The sequence below is a fragment of the Leptosomus discolor genome, chromosome 8 (genome assembly GCF_034619465.1).
Source record: "Leptosomus discolor isolate bLepDis1 chromosome 8, bLepDis1.hap2, whole genome shotgun sequence".
Classification (NCBI taxonomy): Eukaryota; Metazoa; Chordata; class Aves; order Leptosomiformes; family Leptosomidae; genus Leptosomus; species Leptosomus discolor.
In genome coordinates this window covers 38,794,775-38,817,050 of record NC_141398.1, presented here as the reverse complement: position 1 = coordinate 38,817,050, position 22,276 = coordinate 38,794,775, and the positions used below count along the sequence as shown (strand labels likewise).

The 22,276-nt window shown below is 47.2% G+C and overlaps 1 protein-coding gene across 7 annotated transcripts; it reads left to right on the top strand.

Moving 5' to 3' along the window:
- Nucleotides 1-2,790: 2,790 nt before the first annotated feature.
- On the top strand, nucleotides 2,791-21,179 carry KATNB1 (katanin regulatory subunit B1). 7 transcript variants are annotated; one of them, XM_086469622.1, is made up of 19 exons: nucleotides 2,791-2,910; nucleotides 6,320-6,450; nucleotides 8,546-8,663; nucleotides 10,445-10,545; nucleotides 11,071-11,112; nucleotides 11,789-11,872; nucleotides 12,843-12,958; nucleotides 13,471-13,542; nucleotides 13,811-13,961; nucleotides 14,390-14,577; nucleotides 14,739-14,869; nucleotides 15,666-15,713; nucleotides 15,880-15,965; nucleotides 16,616-16,717; nucleotides 17,707-17,856; nucleotides 18,185-18,261; nucleotides 18,674-18,748; nucleotides 19,477-19,593; nucleotides 20,191-21,179. In XM_086469622.1, exons 1-19 carry the CDS (start codon nucleotides 2,871-2,873, stop codon nucleotides 20,321-20,323), a joined length of 1,962 nt encoding a protein of 653 aa, XP_086325748.1. In that variant the 5' UTR covers nucleotides 2,791-2,870; the 3' UTR covers nucleotides 20,324-21,179. The 7 variants fall into 7 exon arrangements, with proteins under 7 accessions (XP_086325748.1, XP_086325750.1, XP_086325747.1 ...); XM_086469621.1 differs by having other exon boundaries at nucleotides 2,792-2,910; nucleotides 15,880-15,956; nucleotides 16,598-16,717; XM_086469619.1 differs by having other exon boundaries at nucleotides 2,792-2,910; nucleotides 14,736-14,869; nucleotides 15,880-15,956; nucleotides 16,598-16,717.
- Nucleotides 21,180-22,276: the final 1,097 nt, after the last annotated feature.

Below are 22,276 nucleotides of genomic sequence, written 5' to 3'. Positions count from 1 at the left end.
GTCTGAATGAGACCTTAGCTTTAAGGTCTGCTTCAGAAGTTGCTCCAAATTATGCACGTTATATGGCAGGGCTTTTCTTCCCCAAACCTTCTCCCTAGCTGCTGACATCAGGAGCAGGATTATTTGGAATACTGGTTCTTTTCCAACATAATAATATTTTAACAAAATCATAATTTCATTTTAGAATTTGTTATTTTCAAATATTTTGAACTTGTGAGTTCACAACAAATATAAAACCACTTTGACCTGATTTAGAGCTCTCTATTAATTAGAAACCCCAACAAAGACTAATACTCAAATTGACAAACTTTGGATTTTTAACATCTTTATTTTTCTCTTTGAATGTCTCCAATCATCATTCACAAATATTGGCAGACAGGGTGAAAAGTCTAGAGAAATCCAAAAAGCATTCCAAATCCAAGAAATTTTAGGTAATCAAGTATTTTGGTTAATAATCATTCCCCAAGATCCACAAATGGAAGTCAGTATGTGTGTGCCACGTATTGGTATTTATGTAAGTCCCTGAACCTGGCAGGAAACAATTTCTTATGTCACCCATAGTATATTAGGCACCATGGATACCTACGGTGGTTCTACCTACAGTTCTCAACAGCTACACTCTTCAAGGAACAACCTCTCATGATCCCCTTCAACGACTGCAGCTGGGGGAAGGCAGAAACTTATTTTGCTATGATGCAGCAGAATAAGGGACATTTCACCTGAAATACAGCATGAACCAGAGCAGATTAAACTTCTTGGTTTATGGTAGCTGTCCATTTCAAGTGTTAGTAGATACACTACAGAAAGGGCTTTTACAGAGAAACACATCCCCCTGTGACTGCCTCTTTTATTGCAAGAGTCATTTTCTCTCGGGTTGTTTCTGTTACATTTTAAGAGGTAAACACAGTGTTAAAACCGGAAGCCAACATAGCTCATTATGCCTAATCTGAATATCCTGTGTCATTAAAATATACCAGATTACCCTTATAGAGAGCCCATTAATTTAGGTGTTGCTTAAAGGATGCACTCCATTTTGGGCTCAGCAATGGAGAGCAGAGAATTCAGTGTCTCCTGTGGGAGGCAGTTGCAATGTTTGGCACCCACCACAACAAATCCCCAGGTCTGCCAGGGCCTCCCAGCTCCCAGTTTTGGAGCTCTGAGCTGTTTCATGACAGTACATCACGTTTCAAGCCACTGACAACAGCAGCAGCCTACTGTACTCCAACATGCTGCTTGACAGTTCTGCATCCCTCTGTCAGTGCTTGGCTACTGTGGTGACCTAGCCACAGACAGAAACAGGCCAGGAAAGGAGAAAGCTCAGAACAGCTCAATCTTTGAGACAGAAGGGTATTCCAGTAAGATCATGCTACTGAAAAGAAACATCAGGAATTTCAGGAAGGAACTAAAACTATTTCCAAATCACAAGGACAGCAAACTGCTGAAGGGCTGAGGGACCTTGGGGAACTGGGGAGAAAGGAAGCCCTAAGGTCTCTAGGCAGAAAGAAAGGAGCAAGCAAGCTTGTGGTTATGAACTCATCAGTGCTAATTCAACACCAGAAAAGAACAAATTAATTTAAAAAACCTTTTACAGGCACTAGGGACATAGCAGCTGCCAAAAAAACAGCTAATACATATTATCAAGGACTAGCATCAAACTAATTTTATTTCCTCTTTTGATGGAGTAATTGGCTTCAGAGACAGGGAGGGAAGCGTAGAAGCGGTGTGATTCCAGCTCAGCCAGGCTCTGCTGGGAGGAAAAACCAACTGAGGCCCCGGTGGGCCTGGCTTGCCGCGGGTAGCAAGAGCCAGAGAAGCTGGTGCCTGGCAAAAAGACACAGAAAAGGAGGGAGCCCGGCGAAGGGGAATCGCTTCCTGAGGACACGCCGGCCATAGCCCAGACACACAACCGCCTCGGCCGCCAGCGGGCCCTGAGGGTAAAGGCCGCGAAAGTGCCTCTCGATCGTCCCTTCCGAAGCTCCAGGCTGAGGGACCTCCAGAGCCCGCAGCGAAGCGCCAGCGCCCGGCCCCGCTGCCCGACACCGCCCCTGAGGGCGACGCAGCTCCGCCCCACAGCGCCACAAAATGGCGGCCCCACGGCTCTTAGCGCGCTGCCCTCCTTATTGGCCGCGCTTGAAAGGCTCCGCCAAGAAGCTGCGCGCCGAATGGCCGACCGCTCTGCGGTCGCTAAGGCAACAGCCCCTCCCTCAGTTCCTATTGGTCGAGAGCCGTGCGGAAATCGCGGCAACCGTCCGACTCGGTGTGGTGGGGCTCAGCGGCGCCGGGGATTGGCCAGGGGATGGCGGCTTTGATTGGCGGCGGCCGGGCGGAGGCGGGCTGTGGCCGAGGTTTGTTGTGAGGGGCCGGTAGGCAGGCGGCACTGGGGGACCGGTGCCGCTGGCAGAGGTGCGGGAGGCCCCGCCGAGCATCGGCGCCACCAGCGTTCAAGTGTCCCCCGTGGCAGCTCCGGGCTCCGCCCGCTGCTCCTCATAGCTCGGTGAGGCTGCGGCGTCCCGAGGAGCGCTTCCTGCCCGGCACCGCCCGCCGGGCTCCCTGCTGGCCCGTCGCTACCGTGATGGTCGTCAGCAGTGAGGCCTCTCCCCGCGCTCCTGCCGGGCCGGGCGGCGGGCTGGGCCCCTGCCCGCTGCCTCGGTGCGGCCTTCCGGCTCCTCGGCCCCAGTGTGGCGGCCGCGTCGCCATAACCCCGGCCGCTGTTGTTTTTTTTTTTTGCCTCCAGGGTGGCCGGGGAAGCTCGGGTGGATGGCTTGGCGGCGGTAGGACGTGCCGGTGGAGAGGCGGCCCGGGCGGTGGAGCCTCGCTGGGAGGAGAAAGGTGCTTCTGCCCTGCCCGCCGGAGCGGCGCCGCGCTGAGCCATGGCCGGGGCCGTCGCCACTAAGACGGCGTGGAAGCTGCGTGAGTGTCGGCGGGCTGCTCTGCCGCGGGACGGCAGAGGATTTTCTCCAGCTGGAAGGGGGGGGATGGAAGAGGCGGTCTGTGATAGGAACAAGCTAATACCCGCCTTGGGTGTGGATGCCCCGGCCCTTACCCAAGTTTTTAACTCCTAGAAACCCTTTCTGAAAGCATGGCAGCATGGTGTAATAGCGTAGAGCCTCCACATTGCCATTTACCCTTAGCAGGTTTGCCGGTGATACAAAACTGGGAAGAGTGGCTGGCAAGCCAGAAGCAAGATCTGGACAGGCTGGAGAGCTGGGTGGAGCGGAACCTAATGAGTTTCAATAAGGGCAAGTGTAGGGTCCTGCATCTGGGGAGGAATAACCCCCTGCACCAGTCCAGGCTGCAGGTCAACAGAGAGCAGCTCGGAGGAGAAGGACCTGGAAGTCCTGGTAGACAGCAAGTTGACCGTGAGCCCAGACACGTGCTATTGTGGCCAAGAAGGCCAATGGTATCCTGGGGTGCATGAAGAAGACTGTGGCCAGCAGGTCGAGGGAGGTTCTCCTCTGCCTCTGCTCTGCCTTGGTGAGGCCACATCTGGAGTGCTGTGTCCAGTTCTGGGCCCTTCAGTTCAAGAGGGACAGGGAACTACTGGAGATAGTCCAGTGGAGGACTACGAAGATGATTAGGGGGCTGGAGCATCTCTCTTATGAGGAAAGGCTGAGAGACCTGGGGCTCTTTAGCCTGGAGAAGAGAAGACTGAGAGGGGACCTTATCAACACTTAGATATATCTAAAGGATGGGCGTCAAGAGGATGGGACCAGGCTCTTTTTGGTGGTGCCCAGTGACAAGACAAGAGGCAACGGGCAGAAACTGGAGCACAGGAAGTTCCACCTGAACATGAGGAAAAACAGCTTTACTCTGAGGGTGGCAGAGCACTGGAACAGGCTGCCCAGGGAGGTTGTGGAGTCTCCTTCCCTGGAGATATTCAAAACCCACCCAGATGCAGTCCTGTGTAACCTGCTGTAGGCAAAACTGCTTTAACAGGGGGCTTGGACTAGATAATCTTCAGAGGTCACTTCCAACCCCCACCATTCTGTGATTTTCAAAGGGTCACGGCCTGTTCTTTTTCTGAGTAGTTGCTGTAATGCTATCCTAAATTTCTAGCTAACACCACGTGACTCTCATGCAGTGCAAGAACAACCAAGGGAGTGATGGAAACCCCACTTCAGAGCCGAGGCTGCCCCAGGGAGTTCCCTTGGTCTCAGGCGCTGCCCTTCATTGCTGCCACTTGTTGCAGAAGGTGCACTGAGCTTTTTGCTGCAGGAGGGGTGAGGTGATCTTTGCAGGGCCTGTGTGTCTCATTCTCTTGAAATTCCTTTGCAAGAGATAATAGAAGTCTGCTGCTTTTATGTGCATTATTTTTCCTCCAAAGGAGTATTAAACAGTTGGCGACTGTCCGTTTCCAGCTGCTTTGCTGGTGACTGATGAGTTATTTCATAGGGGCTCTTGAGGAATGCTTAGAAGCAATGGGAAGTGATTGGTTGGTCAGAAGCGTGAGCTTTAGACCTGTGACTTGGGGCCTAGAAATTAGCTAGCAGAAATACAGTATCCTTGACTGGTGACACATTAAAGGAGATGAGAGAATTAACTTAGTAATCTCATACCATTTTGAGCAGAAAGCCAGTTTGCTAGGTTATCTTCCCATTCCTGAAACTCCAGTTATAGGAAAAGCTGAAAGTCAATCAATCTTCATTCTCTTTAAGTGGGCAGAAGCTCTTGATCTTCATTTCTGATAGGCTCTGCCTGATCTGAGCATCCTCTTTAGAGCAAGAGGCATTCTGAATGTTAGAAATGTTTCAGTGATGCTATGTAGGAGCTCAGTATTACTGAGCTGGTGGGTGATATCTGGTGACGAATACTTAATTAAAAAAAAAAGGTTGTGAGTTTAAGGAAATTGGCCCTTCATGGAGGAGCAGATGAAGCTATCTGGCCATGGCTGGGTTATAACCTGGCTTTTACGAGCAGAGGGTTGAAGCTTCAGCAATGACGTTTAAACTTACAAGATACTAAGAATGAAATCAAGAGGAGGGAAAAAGCGGAGCTGCTGACGCACTCGTTTCAGCAGCAATGCTCAGCATCAAGTCTGTGTATACATACGTACGTATGTACCTTAGCATTGTCAGCTGGAAGGTTGGTCTTCCAACACAAGTATATTTTCAGATTTGCCCTTTTCATCTAATTTACAGCCCAGTTACCTTTGTAATTTGAAAGGTGTTTCTCCAGCTAAAATGAAAGTTGCGCCCTTTTGCTTTCAAAAAAGCACTCCTGAGAGCTTGAGATCAAAGCACCTGTTATTATTGTTGCAGCCATCTAATATCCTTTTGGATTAGTGTTGCATGTAAAATGATGATCAAATTGCTCCTCCCACCAAAACAGTCTGAATGAAAGCTGAATTGATTGCTGCCTAGCCTTTTTACAAAAAAGTTTCGTAACTATTAGGCATGCACATCCCATGAGCTTTCAAAGACGAGAACTGTAAGAGGAAGAAATTGGTAAATACATCTGCCAAAAGCCCCTGCCAAAAAATTGAGTGGATTTAAAAATCCACCGTGCACATTAGATATCTAAGCAAAGATGCTCCTTTGGCTTCTCTTTTGCCCCAAATTTGTATCTTTATGATGATGCTTCCTTGGAGTTCTATCAGAGCTTCCCCTCCACCCCCAGTTTTTTAACAGTCTTGTGATATCAATCGCGTTTGTTCTCTTGTGCCCTTTCGGATATATATTCACCCTTCCTTTGTCACACCTTGCATTGCTGTGTTTCACCCATGTTACGTAGTGGGAATGTAGCAAAGCCTCTGCCAAAGTTTGGAGGAGGGAGCTCCGCCTATTCCCTCTGCTGAGTCTGTTTTTCTGAGTAAGGTAATAAACTACTTCTGCTAATCCACCAGTTCCTCTCAGGTTGGACAGTCTGCTGCTTTCTAGAACGGGATTAGAGGGCTTTTTGCTAGATGACTGGCTGCTGCATACTGCAGCTTCTCAGGCAGCTCAGCTCACTGAGACCCACCTGAGTACCAAAGGTAAAGCAACTTCTGTGGGCAGGTTGCCATAGTTGAGCAAATCTTTAAAAGCTACTGTGCTGCTGCTAAAGAGAGAAGATGCTTTTTGTAAGCCATGTGGGCACTGGAGTTGTGAAGCTTGGTCAGCAAATGTCTCAAGTACGGCAGGCAGCGCCAAGAAGGACTGTTTCAAGCAAGATAATAGTGTGACTTCTTATCTGAACAGTGGACTGCTGCAGCTTGTCCAGTGGAAATCGGAAAGTTTTTCTGGAGGAAAAATTTTTTTTTTTTTTAGTCCTTTGGGAGGGATGGTATAGGGAAAATTGTTATATTAGTCTGTAATAACTAATATAACTTTGTTTTGTGCAGATGAGATCACGGCTCACAGCAGCAGTGTATCCTCAGTAGTCCTGGGGAAAAGTTCAGGTCGGCTGCTGGCAACTGGAGGAGATGATTGTCGGGTCAACATATGGTCAGTTAGCAAGCCCAACTGCGTCATGGTAAGAACAGGCCTGTTTTCAACTGTTGAAGGATGGGAATATTAATTCTGAGGTATGGAGGGTGGGAATGTGAGGGGAAGGATTGGCTTGTAGCCTGTGGGACTTGTGATAGAGTTTACCAGTACAAAGCTGGGTGACCGGATTCTAGCTAAAGATAGTGACAGGATTCAGTAACTGGTGAGACCACTGTTCCAGAGAGGATTTGGGGTGGCTGGCTGCTTCACCTGGGCCAGTGCTTGCTCAGATAATGACTTGTGCCTTCCATTACCAGGGTACAGATAATTAAATGCAGCTAGTTTTATAGTGCAAGCTACAGGGGCCAGTTTTATACTCTGGAGTTTGCCCTCACAGCAGGAAACATCCGCAGCAGGATGCATTCCAACCTGTCCCACAGTCACTAACTGTCAGCACAATGTTTGTCAGAATGGTTTGCTAACTTGCCTGTAGGCCGGGAAAGAATGATGCTGGGCACGGGGTGTTAGAAAGAGTAGGATTACCCCTGCAGTGATCACTAAAACACACCATATTTAACAGATGTCTGTCCTGCATCGCTTTTGCTTTGGGTGGTTGTAGTGGAAAGCCGTCTTTAGCTAGTGTCATTTGTCACTTGTTTAATTAACAACACAATGATGTTGTGTTACTGAAGGCATTTCTCTAGCCAATGTGAACCTTGTGAGGAAGAAACTGAGAAAGCGGGGTCAAAAAGACTGGAAGGAGAATGTGTTGACTTTATTTTTCCATTAGTTTACTCAGGTCAAGTATAAAGAGGTTGAAATGAGTGCGAAAGGAGTTTCTTGCCTTTGGGCGTGCTGTGCTTTTTGCATAGTGTACTCAAGTGATGTCTTTCCAGGCCCTTCATGGTGGCATGCCACTAGTTTGAAACCAGAGTATTGTCTTCCATGAGAAGGAAGGCTGAAGGACAAAATACCTCCATCCCCCATCTGTTGGAGCAGAGCTGTACCTCTCCTGCACTTCCTGGGAACCACGGGTGTTAAAAGCTGGTCTTTGAGGGACTGACTGGAGCTGCTGAGGGCTTGTGCCATTCTTGTATCTCAAAAGAAGTTTGATTTTGGGGGATTGTGCTGTGTTTTTTGTCCTCTGAAATTCGTCTGAACAATACATTGTTAGGATTGCAGATGTTTATGTGTCGGGGGAGAGGAAGAAGAGGAACTTTTCAAGTAGCGTTGCGACTTTGGTTCCAGGGTGAGCTCTGTTTCTCACTAAGCAGTGAGTAGAGTGTGTAGAGGATTTCAGTTGCATGTGAAATCTTAAGAAAGCCCTGTCAGAACAGGCAGCTTTCAACTGGTGTTCCCAGCCTCTGTACATGTGTGGGAGGCACAGAGCTAGCTTGGCCATTTAAAAAGACCTGTTTGAGGATGAAGTAAAGCATAGAATATTGCTTAATTGACAAGTGAAAAGACTACAATAGTGGTATCTATGTTGATTTGGTTTCTAGAACTAGTTTTAAATATTCTTGTGTTTTAATTAAATACTGGTCTTTCCAAAATACTTACGTAATTTGTAAGCTTGTAGATGCTCAAGGATGAAAAGAACTGCATAGGTGTGAATTACTACCTTATGCCTCAAGTTAATGCTTCAGTAATAGCACCACATTATCGCTGTGACACCCATTGCTGGCAGTGACATATGGCTCCTTGCTTATGTGGAGGTTTCAAAGTAGCCCTGCTTTTGTTCTTGCTTTGATTTTGTAACTGGTTCCTGACGCTTACGTGACCCACTTAGAGCAAACACGGTGCCGTTGCACTTGCACAGCATAATTTTTATAATGTAAGCATATGTCAAACTTGTCTGGGCACCTGCACCTAATGTTTCACTACCCATGTCTCTGTTGATGCAGCCTTTAAAAATTGTTCAGTGCACTGCAGAAAGTGGGATAACATGCAGGGTGTTATATGCAGTGACGGTCTTTAGGATGCTTTACTGTGCTGGAAGCTGATGAGGAAATAAAGGACCAGTGGCACAACCAGGTGGTCCCAACTCAAGGCTCAATATTTCAGTTACCAATCAAAACAGTGCCGTTGTGGAGAGGCCTGTGTCAGTAGCTGTTAATTGTGACTCATGGCTTTTTTTGCAGAGCTTGACAGGCCATACAACACCCATTGAGAGCCTGCAGATCAATTCGAATGAGGAACTCATCGTTGCAGGGTCCCAGTCAGGGTCCATTCGAGTTTGGGACCTGGGAGCTGCCAAAAGTATGTTTCCGTGTTTTGACTTCTGTTAATGCACGCTTTGTGTAACATCCTTGTGCTTAACATCTATGCTGACCCAGAAGGTTCTCACCTTAAGAAGGAACAGGAGCCTGCTATTGCTTTCATCTTCATTTCCATCCCTCTTAGAGGGCTTTTATGCACTTCCTACTGAGACTGTAGAGCTGTGTATGCAGGCTTGAGCAGATGTTTGTATGTGTATTGTGGAGACTGATTTGAGGAACTAGGTTTTGACCTAAGTGTGTTGAAATCTATGTTCCAGGTCAGGTTCCATGCATGTGTAGAGCAACCAGGCATACTGAATTGGTATTTAGAGCCTCAGCTTAAAATTGCCAACCTTAATAAAAGGATCTAAAATTAGATTGGAAGTTTTGAGTATATTAGGATCTGCACAAGTCCAGGAATCCCCTGCTTGCTGACCTCTTGTCCTCATTCTTAGGTTCTAACTTTTCTTTTGTTCCTAGAGTGATTTTGCTCCTCTTCTGCTTTTGCATGGCCATATAAATAGACAAAGACCTTATTTTTAATAAATTGTAAAAGCTGTGAACTCATCGAGCTCTGATCCTTTAAAGGCCAACTGTTGAGTCATGCTTATTTATTGCATTTTTCTCAAATCCTAGAACAAGTTTGCAAAGGTACCATGAATCACTTGAGTACATTCCAGCAGGAATACCATAAAATGACTGAATATTTCTTGTAGGTTGCTACTTGTTCATAGAAAGAACGTGTAATGAAAATAGACTTACACGGCTGAGCTAAGGAGACAAACAGCAGGTGGCATAAATAATAAAAAGCACTTTTGTCATTCAGACAGTTAGAATGAGTTCAGTTATAAAATAGTTTGGCTGTACCAGTGGAGAGTAACTGATCTGGCTGAATTTGTTAGGAGACCTATGAGCCAGTGTCTGTGCAATAACCACTCCAGGTCTGGCTCAAGAGCTAGTTTCTGCCAGGGGACTCGTCAGACTGTTCCAGATGACAGATGATAGAGAGATTGCCCTTGTTATCTGAGCGATTTTAGTTCATCGAAGTTGAGTTCTGCATTTGTCTCTGCTTTCAGAGATATAGTGTACCAGTTCTACTGGTCCTTCCTGGTTTCCAGAATGACAAGAGGTGTTACTTAGTTGACGACTTGCTGAACACTGTGATCATTTCCTTGTCTCACGCTTTCTGAATGTCCTTTCCTGGTCTTGGGGATCATTCTTGCAAGGGGCACTTGAAGGATTCCAGGGCAAATATTGGAACCTAAAAGGCAGAAATCAGGCTTGTGTCTGGATGAGGGTGCAGAGTCCCAGCAAAAGGTCTGGCTGATAGCTGCAGGGTGAACAATGCAGGCAATCAAATGTCTCTTTTGCTTCCTGCCTAAAACAATTCCCCCCCACCTCCATCTTGCTCTCTTTGTACCAAGTGGAAATATACTCTGCCTGACAGCTGCCTCAAAGCCTGGCTTTTTAGTTTTCTTTTCAGAATGGAAACCTTCGGAGTTTTATTCATAGTTTCCACACCTAAGGATGGGACTTTCATTAGGGTCATTGAACATGGGCCCTCTATTGCTGTTTCTTTGCATTGCAAGGGTAAAGGCAGAAACATTTCCATGAAATAATGTATACAAAGGCATAAACAGTGTATAGCATGTCTAATGTGTGTTGTATTAGCATGTGCTTAACGGTGAGGGTAGTGTGGCTAAACATGGCGTCTGGGGGAAATGAACTACTAAATATTTCCTTCCTGTTCCTTCTCCCTGCTCTGCTTCTCCCTTTTCCCAGTTCTTCGTACCTTACTTGGTCACAAAGCAAATATCTGCAGCCTTGGTTTCCATCCTTTCGGAAGCTTTGTGGCATCTGGCTCTTCGGACACAAACATTAAGGTAAAACCCAGCTTCCCCTAGAGCTTGCGCTCTTTACTTGCAGTATCTTCATTTCAAAGAGTGCTAGAAGATGTTTTGTGTCCAGCTGTTGGCAGATGCTGTACATCATCATTTCCATGTGTGTGGGCAGGTGTGTTTATGAGTGCTTGTGAAATTCTTGCATGTATTTTCACAGAGGTAGCTCATGAGTGTGACTCCTCTGTTGTGGAATGTGTCTCTGAATAAGGTGCCAGCTCAGACCTGGTGTCAGCAAGCGCAGGTGTCCTGGTTGCTGTGGATTGCATCTGCTTCATCAAGCTGGTATTTGACTGTAGGAACTGAGCTTCTGTAGTGAGAAATATGTTACAGAAGTGATTGTCACTTGGGGAAACTAGGTTAGGAAATATCCCTGAAGCAAATGGGTTCAACAGCCCCTTCAGTGTTTCTGCAGTGTCTGTCAGCTTGGTGACAGGGAGAGGTCTTGTTCCAATGGGACTCTTGGGCTCCCCACGTACTGCTCTAAGCATATCTTCTGTTTGCTTGTAGCTCTGGGATGTAAGAAGAAAAGGCTGTGTCTTCAGGTACAAGGTAAAATGCTTCATTAGTTTTCAGGTGAAGAGGGGAGAAAGATTTCTGTGGAGGAGTTGTGAGCAAACCTTACAGTGATTAATTATGTATGATTAACTTCCTGGTTTTTCCAGTATGGAAATAAGATCTGCATGATTTGTGAGGTGGCCTGGCAAACCTCTGCAGGCCTCTGTGAACTGTATGGGAATAGGAAATGGCTATTGCAGGAGTTAATGTACTGTAGTCTGGTTGGCTTTAGTGGTGGGTGGAGAGCATCCTTGAGTGTTTCTTTATACTGTGACTGGTATTACCATGCAAGTCCCCACTGCATAAAGATGATTCTGTTCTTGGGGCCTCTTTTTACCCAAAGAACTTGCTGTATATTAATTCCGTTTAGAAACCAACTTAATGGCACAGCACTTCTGACCACCTATAAATCTGTGTAATTTAAAAGTTGATTCTTATTAATTAAGCCAGATCTATATTTACCATACTTAAACTGATGGCAGAAATCTTGATGAGAGAGAGATTACACACATTTAGCGTGGATGGGTATAGCTCTTGAGTGTAGTGTTTAGTGTTCTGTGAGCTGTGGACTCTGTGAAATGGTTACTTGATTATGTTGTGTAGGATTGAAAGACAAAAGCCAGAATTCCCTCTATAGGAAGGACACCCCCATTTGTTTTTCTCATTTCAGGGTCACACAGAAGCAGTTCGATGTCTCCGCTTTAGTCCTGATGGGAAATGGTTAGCCTCTGCTGCTGATGATCACACTATAAAGGTAATTTATTGTGACACCCTCCTTATGTGCTCATGGCACGTAGGAATGCTGGGGTTGTCTTTTTACCAGGCATTACCAGCACTTGCTCATAAACCGCTTTAGTTCGTTAGGCAGCTGTCTGAGCCCTGTGGCTTTGCAGGGAACAGTCCAGTGACCCACAGCATCCAGAAAAGAGCTGCAAGTGTTGAAATGCACTTATCCAACAGACGTGTTGGCACTATGCGCATGAAAGGTCAAGTTTTGATGGTGGTAGCATTGTGAACATTGGCCTCGGTCACCTCAGTAAACGTTACAAGAAGGAGCTGTCCACAGCACGTTGCTTCGCAATACCAATTTCTGGCTCTGCTCAGTTAATTCAATAGGAGTGTATTGTCGTACATGTTGCATGTGATTATCAGTCTGAAAATTGCTGTCAGGAGTGAGCAGAGCAAGAGAAGGAATTCAGAAAAGTATTGACTGAAGCAGTGACTTCAGTTATTTCAGACGTGGTGTGGAGGAACGTGGGTGAAGGACTGATTTTTTTGTTTTCAGCTTTACATGAAACAAGCTGATCAGTCATTTCCCTCTGGATTTTTCAGTGGAGACTAGAGCGCAGGAAGAATGAATTGCTAAGGGATTCAGAGCTTTTGGGTTTTTGTTTGCTTTTGAAATATAATCTGTGGGGACAGGTGGAACTGCTGTTTTTTATTCCAGTCTCTAAGTATAAACCAGAAACTTCAGGGGACAAACTAAATGGAAAATTTAAAGAGAATGCCAAAAAAAAAAAAAGAGGGGAAAAAAAAATAAAATGCAGCCTTAAATGGCTGGGATGGCAGTCCTTCCCTGATCATTGCTTTCTTTGACAAACTTGTGTCTGTTCTTGGAGAGGGCGAAGTGTTAGAAGGTTGCTAGTATGAGGAAATCCGAAGTGTATCTGAATTCTGTAATGTGAAGTCTTTTCAAGAGTCTCTGTGTTCTTTCCTTCTTCCAGCTGTGGGATCTGGCTGCTGGGAAGATAATGTTTGAGTTTACAGGACATACTGGCCCAGTAAATGTTGTTGAATTCCATCCCAATGAATACCTTTTGGCTTCTGGCAGCTCTGACAGGTACATAAGGGGAGGGAGAAAGAACGGAATTGCATATGTTGGTTCCTTTTCCTAATGCCCTTTCTTTTATGAACGTGGAAAATAGGGATGTCACACAGCTCAAACCTGCCATCGCAGGAGCCTGACACCTAGCCAGCAGCATGTCACAGCACATGCAACATGGAGATCTTGCCTTCTCAGCCAAAATTGACGGCACCGACCACACTAGGAAACAATGCGATAGCCTCAAGTGTCTTGGTAATCCAGCTGACTATCTGAAGAGCAAGCAGTCGTGCTTAGCTAGCAGGGTGTCCTTTTAGGTCTAGGTCAGCTCTAAATACCTATCCATACTGAGAGCCTCGAAGCATCTGTGGCTGGGTTCACAGATCTTAGCTAGACCAGCCTGTGTAAGTTCATCATATGTACACAACAGCGAAAGTCATTCTGGCTGTTAGCGTCTTCAGTTCTGGATCCTGCAGCAGGTTTCTAGAGGGATGAGCGATGATTTTTTTTTTGTTCTGTTTCGTGTGCAGGACTGTTCGGTTCTGGGACTTGGAGAAATTTCAGGTTGTGAGCTGTATTGAAGAGGAGGCTACTCCTGTCAGGTATATTAAATTCCTACTGCAGTGTACTAGGCAGAGACTAAAGTGGGGGTGAACGGAAGATTTCATGAAAGAGACATTTTCTGGGGAGAAGTTTGGGCAGCTTGAGATGTTGCTCAGGCCCACCAGGTTGCACAAGTAAACACCAGATCGGTGGGTTCATTGTTAGAAACGGGGCTGGCGGTGTCAGTGAAGTCAGGGATACAGCCCTGGGGTCCTTGTGGGACTGAGCGAGGTTGGAAATGTGGGCCTAATTCTGCCTTCCTCCCAGGTGTGTGCTCTTCAGCCCAGACGGCTGCTGCTTGTATAGTGGCTTCCAGGATTCGCTGCGTGTGTACGGCTGGGAGCCAGAGCGCTGTTTTGATGTGGTCTCGGTGAACTGGGGAAAAGTAGCTGACTTATCTATCTTCAACGGCCAGCTGGTAAGCCACTGCTCCTGAGAAGTGGGGTAAGTGGCTGCGAGACATGAGATAAAATCCTCCTGCCTCCTTCCAGACCTTCTGACCTTTAAGTTAGAGTATAAGTGGCCAGGGCTTGCAATGTGCCCAGCACTTGGACAAAGATTGTGTACTTTTGCTTTCAGCAGCCTTGTCTCTCCACTTTGTCTCTCTTTGGCTTCTGGAGGAAAGAACTGGGGCTTGGTTTGACCGGTATTTGGAAACTATGCTTGGCAAAAGTTTTGTCATAGCCTTTCATAAAACATTGGCAGCTCCAAGTTGAAAAAGCCGAAGAACTGAACCGAGACATTCTCAAGCAGGGTTGCTTAGGGTCACTTCACCATGCCTGTTCTCAGAAAGACTGGTGTGTGCCCTGCTCCCTGGTGAATTACCTTGATCTTTTGCCTCTGCAGATAGGAGTTTCCTTTGCTCAAAGCACAGTCTCTTCCTTCGTTGTGGATCTTGGCAGAGTCACAAAGTCGGATTCTGTTCCTCGTGGGCTGATCAGGGACGACGAGCCTTTTGTGCCGCCTACCCCCACGGGATCCTCCCTTCGTCGCATCTATGACAGGCCCTCAACTAGCTGCAGCAAGCCACAAAGGTAAGGGAGTCTGCTGGCTTGATGAATTTCGAGATTTTAAGGAAATGTACCAAGGAGCTTAGTTCTCTCGCTCTCTCTAACAGAGTCACAAGAGTCTATATGACTTGCCCTGACAGTTCTCTTTTTTTTTTTTCTTTTTTTTTTTTTTTTCCCCACAGCAGAGTGAAGCACAACTCAGAGAGTGAGAGGCGCAGTCCCAGCAGTGAAGATGACCGGGATGAGAAGGAATCAAAGGCTGAGATCCAGAACCCAGAGGATTACAGAGAGATCTTCCAGCCCAAGAACGCTATCTGTCAGTACCAGGGTTATTGCACTTTTGAGTGGTGTGTGATTAGAGCTGTAGACACTAAACTGGTTCAGTAGAAGTGAGCTTTGGCTTACCATAACAGAGGATTCGCCTGTGACTGGGAGAGTTTAGAAAACTGTTCTTTAATATTCTGTGCTTGGACACTGAACCACAGATTGTGTTGGTGAACTGCTGGAAGGTGGCACCTTCGCTAGGGTGCAGTGATGTCTAGTCGAAGGGTGGCTGAAGGTCGAATCCAGAGCTGCGCTGTAAGTGTGCTGCCTTCCTGTCCTGACTAGGAAGAACTGCTGGGTCTTTGGAATTAGCTTAGAATTTTGACATGTATAAAATCAGCAGCCTCCATTAAAGAAGGCAAAATGTTTAGTTAAAGCAGAGATCGTTGTTCAGGAGGCATAGTGCAATACCTGTATCTCATTTTTATGTAAATGAGAGAAAATAGATACTCTTTCTAAGGAATGAAATCTAAGTCACTATTTTAATTTACTTATGTAAATCAATTTAGAGGGAAGTGAATTTTTTGTAATATAATTTGTTGTGACAGTGCCTTTTACAGTAGCATTGAACTACGTGGGTCAGTGTTGTCACATCCATGAAGGCTGAAAGCCATTGGCTAAGCTCAACGATAGTGTCAAGGTCTGAAGGAGATAACTCTGCTTGCCATATCACTGACTACTCTAATCTGTGGAGTTGTTCGACATCTCCAAGCTCCAAGGCTGACTTATCGCTAATCTGTAGCCTTGGATGCTCCTTCATTTGTTTAATTTTTGCTCTCTTTCTGTAGGTCGAACTCCTCCTCGAAATGAGCCCTTTCCAGCCCCTCCTGAGGATGGTGAGTATGAAAATGACCCCTTGGTGGGAATGAGGTTAATGGCCCTCAAAAGAGGGAGAGCTGACTGTCTGCAGAAGCAACTACTTGTAGTCTAGCTATACAGAACCTTTGCTCTCAACTTCTCTAGAAAGGAACGATCAGTTTCTGCTTTCCCACTTCTTTTCAGAGCTTGTAGCTGCGAAAGAAGCAGTGAAGCCCAGCCAAGCTGTGGATGTCCAGACCTCGTTGCCAAAGCAAGAACTTGTACGTACTGTATGTTTATGCTCCCGCTGTGAAAGATATGTGAGAGCTGGAGATTTTATGATTTCTAATCAAGCTGATCCTTTCCTGAAAAGCAGTAAAAGTGCAGCTCCTGTCTTTGTCCTGCAGTGTCTCTTGCCTGAGCAGTAGAATCAAATACCAAGCCTCCAACAGGCAATGGCTTTATTGCTTTTGTTGCTCCTTGCACTTGCAGTTGTGTTTCTCCTTGCATCTCAAAATTGGGCCACTCTGAATAGACCAAAGTGTCAGGTTTCTGCAAGTGCTTGAACTAAGGCTATTTTGTCAACAAAATCACAAGCAGCTGATGGGCCAGTATACGTTATACTGGCTTATTTAGAAGTCTGTCTTGGCCTTCAGGCTGGCCATGGCCCATTGCCCTGATTTTGGATGCTGATAGCAATGACAGCACTTCTGCTGGGGCATGTCCATGTTCTTTGCAAACCTTAATTACATCTTGGTGTGTACCTGACAGAGATTTTATTGCCTCTTAAACTATGCTAGCAAATTGGAGACTGCTTCTGCATTGGGACACTGCTGTGAGAGAAAAGTGGGTCAGGAGAAAAAAAGACCAGACTAGGGCCAGTCTGTTGCTGCTAGAGCTTTTATCCCAATTTCTTCTGCAGCCTGATCCAGTTCAGAAGCCACCAACTGTCTCTTCAACTCCTGTGACCAGAACAGAGCCGTCAGTGATTCCTGCAGCCAGGAATGAGCCCATTGGCCTGAAGGCCTCTGACTTTCTACCAGTAAGTGTCTCTGGACAAAAGTTTTCAGCCGGTGTCTGTGTTGAGTGGCATCGGCAAGGGGGTTCGCTGAGGTGCAGAAGTGTCTTGGGTGCTTTCTGTGGCCTGCAGTCCTCCGTACTGAATAAGAGCACATTACCTCCTGCTCTCCCTCTGCTTCCCCTACCACCTTACCCTCCCGCCTCTCGACTGCTTTGACTTGCAGTTCCTGGGGAATTAGCACCGCAGGATTGCTGGATCCAGCCCCCGTTGCGATTGACACGTTGCTGGGAACACAGCAGTGCTGATCCACACTCATGAAGAACCTGTTATCAAAGCAGAGAGCAAGGGATGAGACAGAGACACTGAACAATTCCACATGTGAGACAGTGATTCATTTAGAAAGCTGGTGTCCACCATTATGCACACGTAATTATTTCACAGGAATCTTTGCCTCTCGCATCTCAGAGGCCTCTTGGCCTCTCTTGGGGAGGGTTATCCCTGTCCCAAAAAGGAAGAAGGGACCAGAGCATCCTGATGATCCCAGACTATAAATGTGAACAAAGGAGTAGTGGTTCCAGCATGGCTTGGGCAGAAATCAAATTGGGAGTCTAATAAATTGTGTAAGATTTATGCTTTTGTAATAAAATTTACTGATTTCAGATGAACATCTCACATTAAAAAAATAGGGTTTGCATGAAAACATTTCTTCATCAAAACATACTGGTTTTGAAAACTTATTTTAATTCACCTTTTCTTAATTTTGAGAGTTTTTTGAACACTTCAAACATGTTTGTGATTGATATAGTAGAAAAGGCCAAAGAGAAGTAACTGAAATCAGAACAAATTGAGCATTTCTAGTTTAAAATGTTTTAAAAACAATCTGTAAGGAAGTCAGTATTTACTGGCACTTTGTACACCAAAACCAGCTCTTGCTTAGGCCAGAGAAAGCTCCTACCCTTCTGTGCCATCCTGCTTTGCTGCTGCTGCTCCACTGGTGTCTGTACTTTCAGGCTGTGAAGAACCAAAGCCAGACCGAGCTCGTGGATGAGGAAGCCATGTCCCAGATCAGGAAAGGCCATGAAACCATGTGTGTGGTGCTCACCAGCCGCCACAAGAATCTGGACACCGTGCGGGCTGTGTGGAGCACTGGTGACATCAAGGCAAGGATGTGGAGATACCTGAGGGGAGCAGCTGAGCAGCTCTTTTGGCTTGCCTGGGGCTGATTCTGCTTCTTGCACAAAATGCAGGGTCTCGCAGCTTTTGGCCCCGGGCGTGCACCGCAGAGTGCCGCTGTGTCCCGCCTGCGGTTGAGTGGTCATAAAGCAGCATGGAGAAAACTCTCTCACGTGAGAGTTATCTTCTCCTTCCTAGCCAACTCCACGTTTCCTCTACCTCGTTTTTGAAAAGCCGCACTTGATACTAGTTGCATTAGCCTAGCCAGGTTGAGCTTTGCAATAGACGACTTCTTTTTTTCCCCTTCTCTCTCAGAACTCTGTGGACTCTGCGGTGGCAATCAACGATCTGTCTGTTGTTGTGGACCTCTTGAATATTGTCAACCAAAAAGCGTGAGTCCTCGGTGGGGGGAGCCCCTGGGTTACTCAAAAGCCATCAGGAGCGCTTTGTTGTTCCTGCCTCGTGACCGGTGGGCCACGGCAGTGTGAAATCCACATGTTTGTGGTCAGACTTTCAAGCCTGCAGTGCCAGTAACTGGCACTGGAGTTGTATGGGGCCTTTTCTATAGGCAAACGATGTCTTGCAAGGAAAATTGAAGTCTAAGGGCTTCATAAAGTGATTCTGCTGAGAGTCGATGAAGTATGTCAGAACCTGCCACTTTCTGTCACAAGGGGGAGTCGGTGAACTTGGTCAGTAAACTTGAGTGTTGCTGCCTTGGCTTTTTTGACAGAAAGCAGTGTTTGTGTCGACTCAGCCTTGTAAAGCCTTAGTCTCCGGTGTCAGAATGTGTCCTTTTCTTTTCAGGTCTCTCTGGAAGCTGGATTTGTGTACTATAGTCCTGCCACAGATAGAAAAACTGCTCCAAAGTAAATATGAAAGGTGAGGCCCCAAGAACATGGTGTGCTTGGGGGACAAGATGTTGATATTCATAGGAGAGCTCCACTGGGTATAGCTGAAAGAAAATCTGAAAAATCACAGCAGATACAGTATAATGCCAATACAATGTGTGGAAGAGAGCAGTGGAGTTGCCAAGTGTGTAGGGGGAAAAGATATGGAATGTATGCATGGGCAGGAAGAGCCGGATATTGACATTCAGCATAGGTGCGTTGGATTGAAAGCATCTCTGGCAGCCAGGAAAGGCCAAATTGATGTAGAACAAGTGGGCTTTGTGCACTGTTGACTTGGGACAAGGGGAATGAAGTCCTGTGACAGCCTTTGGGTCACTTGGAAGATTGCTTTGAACAACCTCATCGTTAGGTGGCCAAAAAAAAAAATGCAGCGTCTCTCTTTAAGATGGAGTTTCTGCCCTTCCTTCCTGCCAGGAGAGAGGCTCCTGCCAAGTCCCCTCAGCAGGACATCTCTGCTCTTGAGCAGAAAGGCTCCACTTAGCAGGGTATGTGCCAGGACCTTTCAAAAGGGCTCACTTTGTCAGTCTTGACTTGAACCAAGAAGCGTTGGTAAGGAGAGCAACAGCCAAGTACCAAGATTACAGGTGGTGTGGGGGGGCCATCTGAGTAGATTGTCCCCAGTGACTGGATGTGAGTGAGGACTGTGTGCTGGGAGGAAAGGAATGAAATTCATAGCAGACCCGATTCTCTGCTTTTCAGTTACGTGCAGACTGGCTGTACCTCCCTGAAACTCATTCTCCAGAGATTCCTGCCACTGATCACAGACATCCTCACTGCACCGCCTTCTGTCGGAGTGGACATCACCAGAGAGGAAAGGTGAGGTGCTTACTCACCTCTGCTTGCTCCCTTTTTGAACCAGTCTGTCGCTTGGGTGAGCTCTGCTCCTTGCCATTGGGGTTTTTATGCTAGACTGGGCATGCCTGCCTTTTTGTCTGCAAACACCAAACCCTCCTGCTCTGGGAAAAACACCATGGACTGCTTTTCCCTCTGTCACTGTGTATTGAGTCATACCTAAACAAAGTGTGAGTATGTTAGGAGTAAAACCACCCTGTGGCTTCACCCTCTGCCTCACAGGACACAGCCAGGCCCTGGATTTCCAGTTCATTCACAGGATGGCTCTGCTCTGAGAATTGGCCCTCTGAAAACAGCACCTCCTTCCTCCCTGGGCTTTGCTGCCAAAGGGGAAAAGAGGTGTGAAAGAGCCCTTATGTGGATGCCATCCTCCTGTGTCATCAGGATGAGGGCTGAATATGCGATGTTTCTGCAGAGCTATGCTCACATTTCAGCCTCTTCCAAGACATTTGCACGGCTTGTGTTTTCTCTCCTGCTTGAGTTGCATCTTTGGCACTGCAGGAACAAGCACGTCTTGAGCAGCTGAGGATTCATGCTGTGTCTGCTCTTGGTTGTTCGCAGGCTCCATAAATGCAAGCTGTGCTACAAGCAGCTGAAAAACATCAGCAACATCGTCAAGAACAAGTCTGGGCTCAGCGGCCGCCATGGTAGTGCCTTTCGGGAACTGCATCTCCTCATGGCTGTTCTGGAGTGACAGCTGCCACCTCCTCACATGCAAACACCGGTGGCCAGGCTCCCCTCTGCTCTTGGTCTGGCTGGATTTTGCCTCTCTCCATGTGTCCACCTTCCCCCACAGCATGGTAGGGAAGTGGAATCTTGCTGGCTGGTTGCCTGCCCAGCCCCAGTGCCTTGCAGGCTGGATGGAGGACTGAAGCAGAGAGGTGTCTGTGCTGTGTGAGGGGACCCGGCTGGCGGAGGGCCCTGCTGAGCCCCTGAAGGGAAGCAGCTTCATTTTAGCTCTTCATCTTGGCATCAAGCTTGCAGCTGCTCTGTCTCTGTGTGCTGGCCTTTCCCAGGTGGGAGGGCTCCGAGCCTGCTGTCACTTTTTCACCCGTGTGTGCTGTCGGTTCTTGTCGTCCCGTGCTGCGGCCAGCTGGCCCTGCTGGCTCTGTGCAGCATGATGAAGACTGCAGCGCCCACCCCACAAAAGCCTGCTGGGGGGGAGTGCCCTTTCCCTGCGGAGGGGACTTCTTCCAGCTGCCACGTGGGACTGGCCCCTTTGGCTTCCTTCCCCAAACATGAGCCAGGACACCATGCCCAGTGTGGTCTCAAGGACCTGTATCAAGAGGAGGCTGGCTCTTGGCTTCTTAAAAGTCTCTGCTGGCACCCTGAGCCACAGAAGGTTAGTATCTTCAGACTGTTGCTGGGAACCGAGGTCTACCTGGATCTGTTAAAATATGTGACTTAAAGCAGGACTTGTGGGATGTGTTTGCCTTTGGGGGTAAGGATTTGGGAGGGTGGAGGAACAGAGGACATGGACTAGTGTCTTTCTGCATCCACTGGATTGCTCTTTAAGGTGGTGGTTTTTTCCCAATAAATGTCTGTCAGAATCTTTCTGTCCCTCTTTCTTTCCTGTGGGGAAAGAGGTTCCTGTTGGTGCTTCCCCTGCTCCTCCCAGCCTGTCTCCCATTTTATACACTGGAGCCTGTTCTCCAGGAAACTGTAACTTATAATGAATTTTATTAAAAGATTTGTAACTTTTTTTAAAAAAACCCCTTGCGTTAAATGCCTGAATCTCTTGAAATACTGTTCATCTTGGCACAGCTTCTGGCTGGGAGTGTCCAGGGAAAGCAGGGCTCTGTTCCCTGCATGTCCCAGGGTGAAGCTGGCCATTCTCACCCTTCCTGCTGGGAGGGCTGCTGTGAGTAAGTGGATGCAGTAAGCAAGGACAGTGCTTAGCAGGTGTCTTGCTGAAACCCCGGGGGAGGTTTCACTTTGCTGGGTAGCTCCCAGCCCAAAGAGCAACATAATCGTTTGTGGCTTGTCCTTTTCCCTGGCCCGAGCCCCTGGGGATGCAGGAGCCTGTTTCAGGTTTGTGTAGTGGGGCCAGCAGGAAAGCTGAAGCCAATCCCTACCTTACTGGTCCTTCATCCAAGTTTTAGTGAACGAAGGGGAGCGTCCTGCTCTGCTCCATGGCTCTGGAGGAGGTGGCTCACACAGCCAGAGGCCCAGAGCTGAGGATGCTGCCTGCTTTGAGCACCAGGAGCTCACGGTGTGCATCCTGCCTGCAATGCAGCTCTCTGGTGATAAGCCAGTGCCTGGACCCGACTGAGGTGTGAAAAGGCTTCACCAGCCTTCTGCCTCCAGCCCCGCATGCCTGGAGAGCTGGGAGAAGCATGAGATAGAGCAAGATACTGCAACACTGGGGCTTACTTAGGGTTGAACAACTCAAATCTCTTGCTAATTAAGGGAGGCTGATAGCTGCTATCTGGGGGGGGGGGCTGTGCTGCCAGAGGCAGCTGCAAGAAGAGGGATTTAATGAGCTTTTCCAGCCAGGGGGAGATGGGGAGTGGGACTGAGCAAGCCTCAAATGGAAATAACAGTAGCGCCAGAGGATGGGCTTTAACAGTTTATTTAAAATAGGGTTTGTTACAAAACAGGATTACTTTTTTTAATTATTAAAATACATAGAAACATCTAATATTAC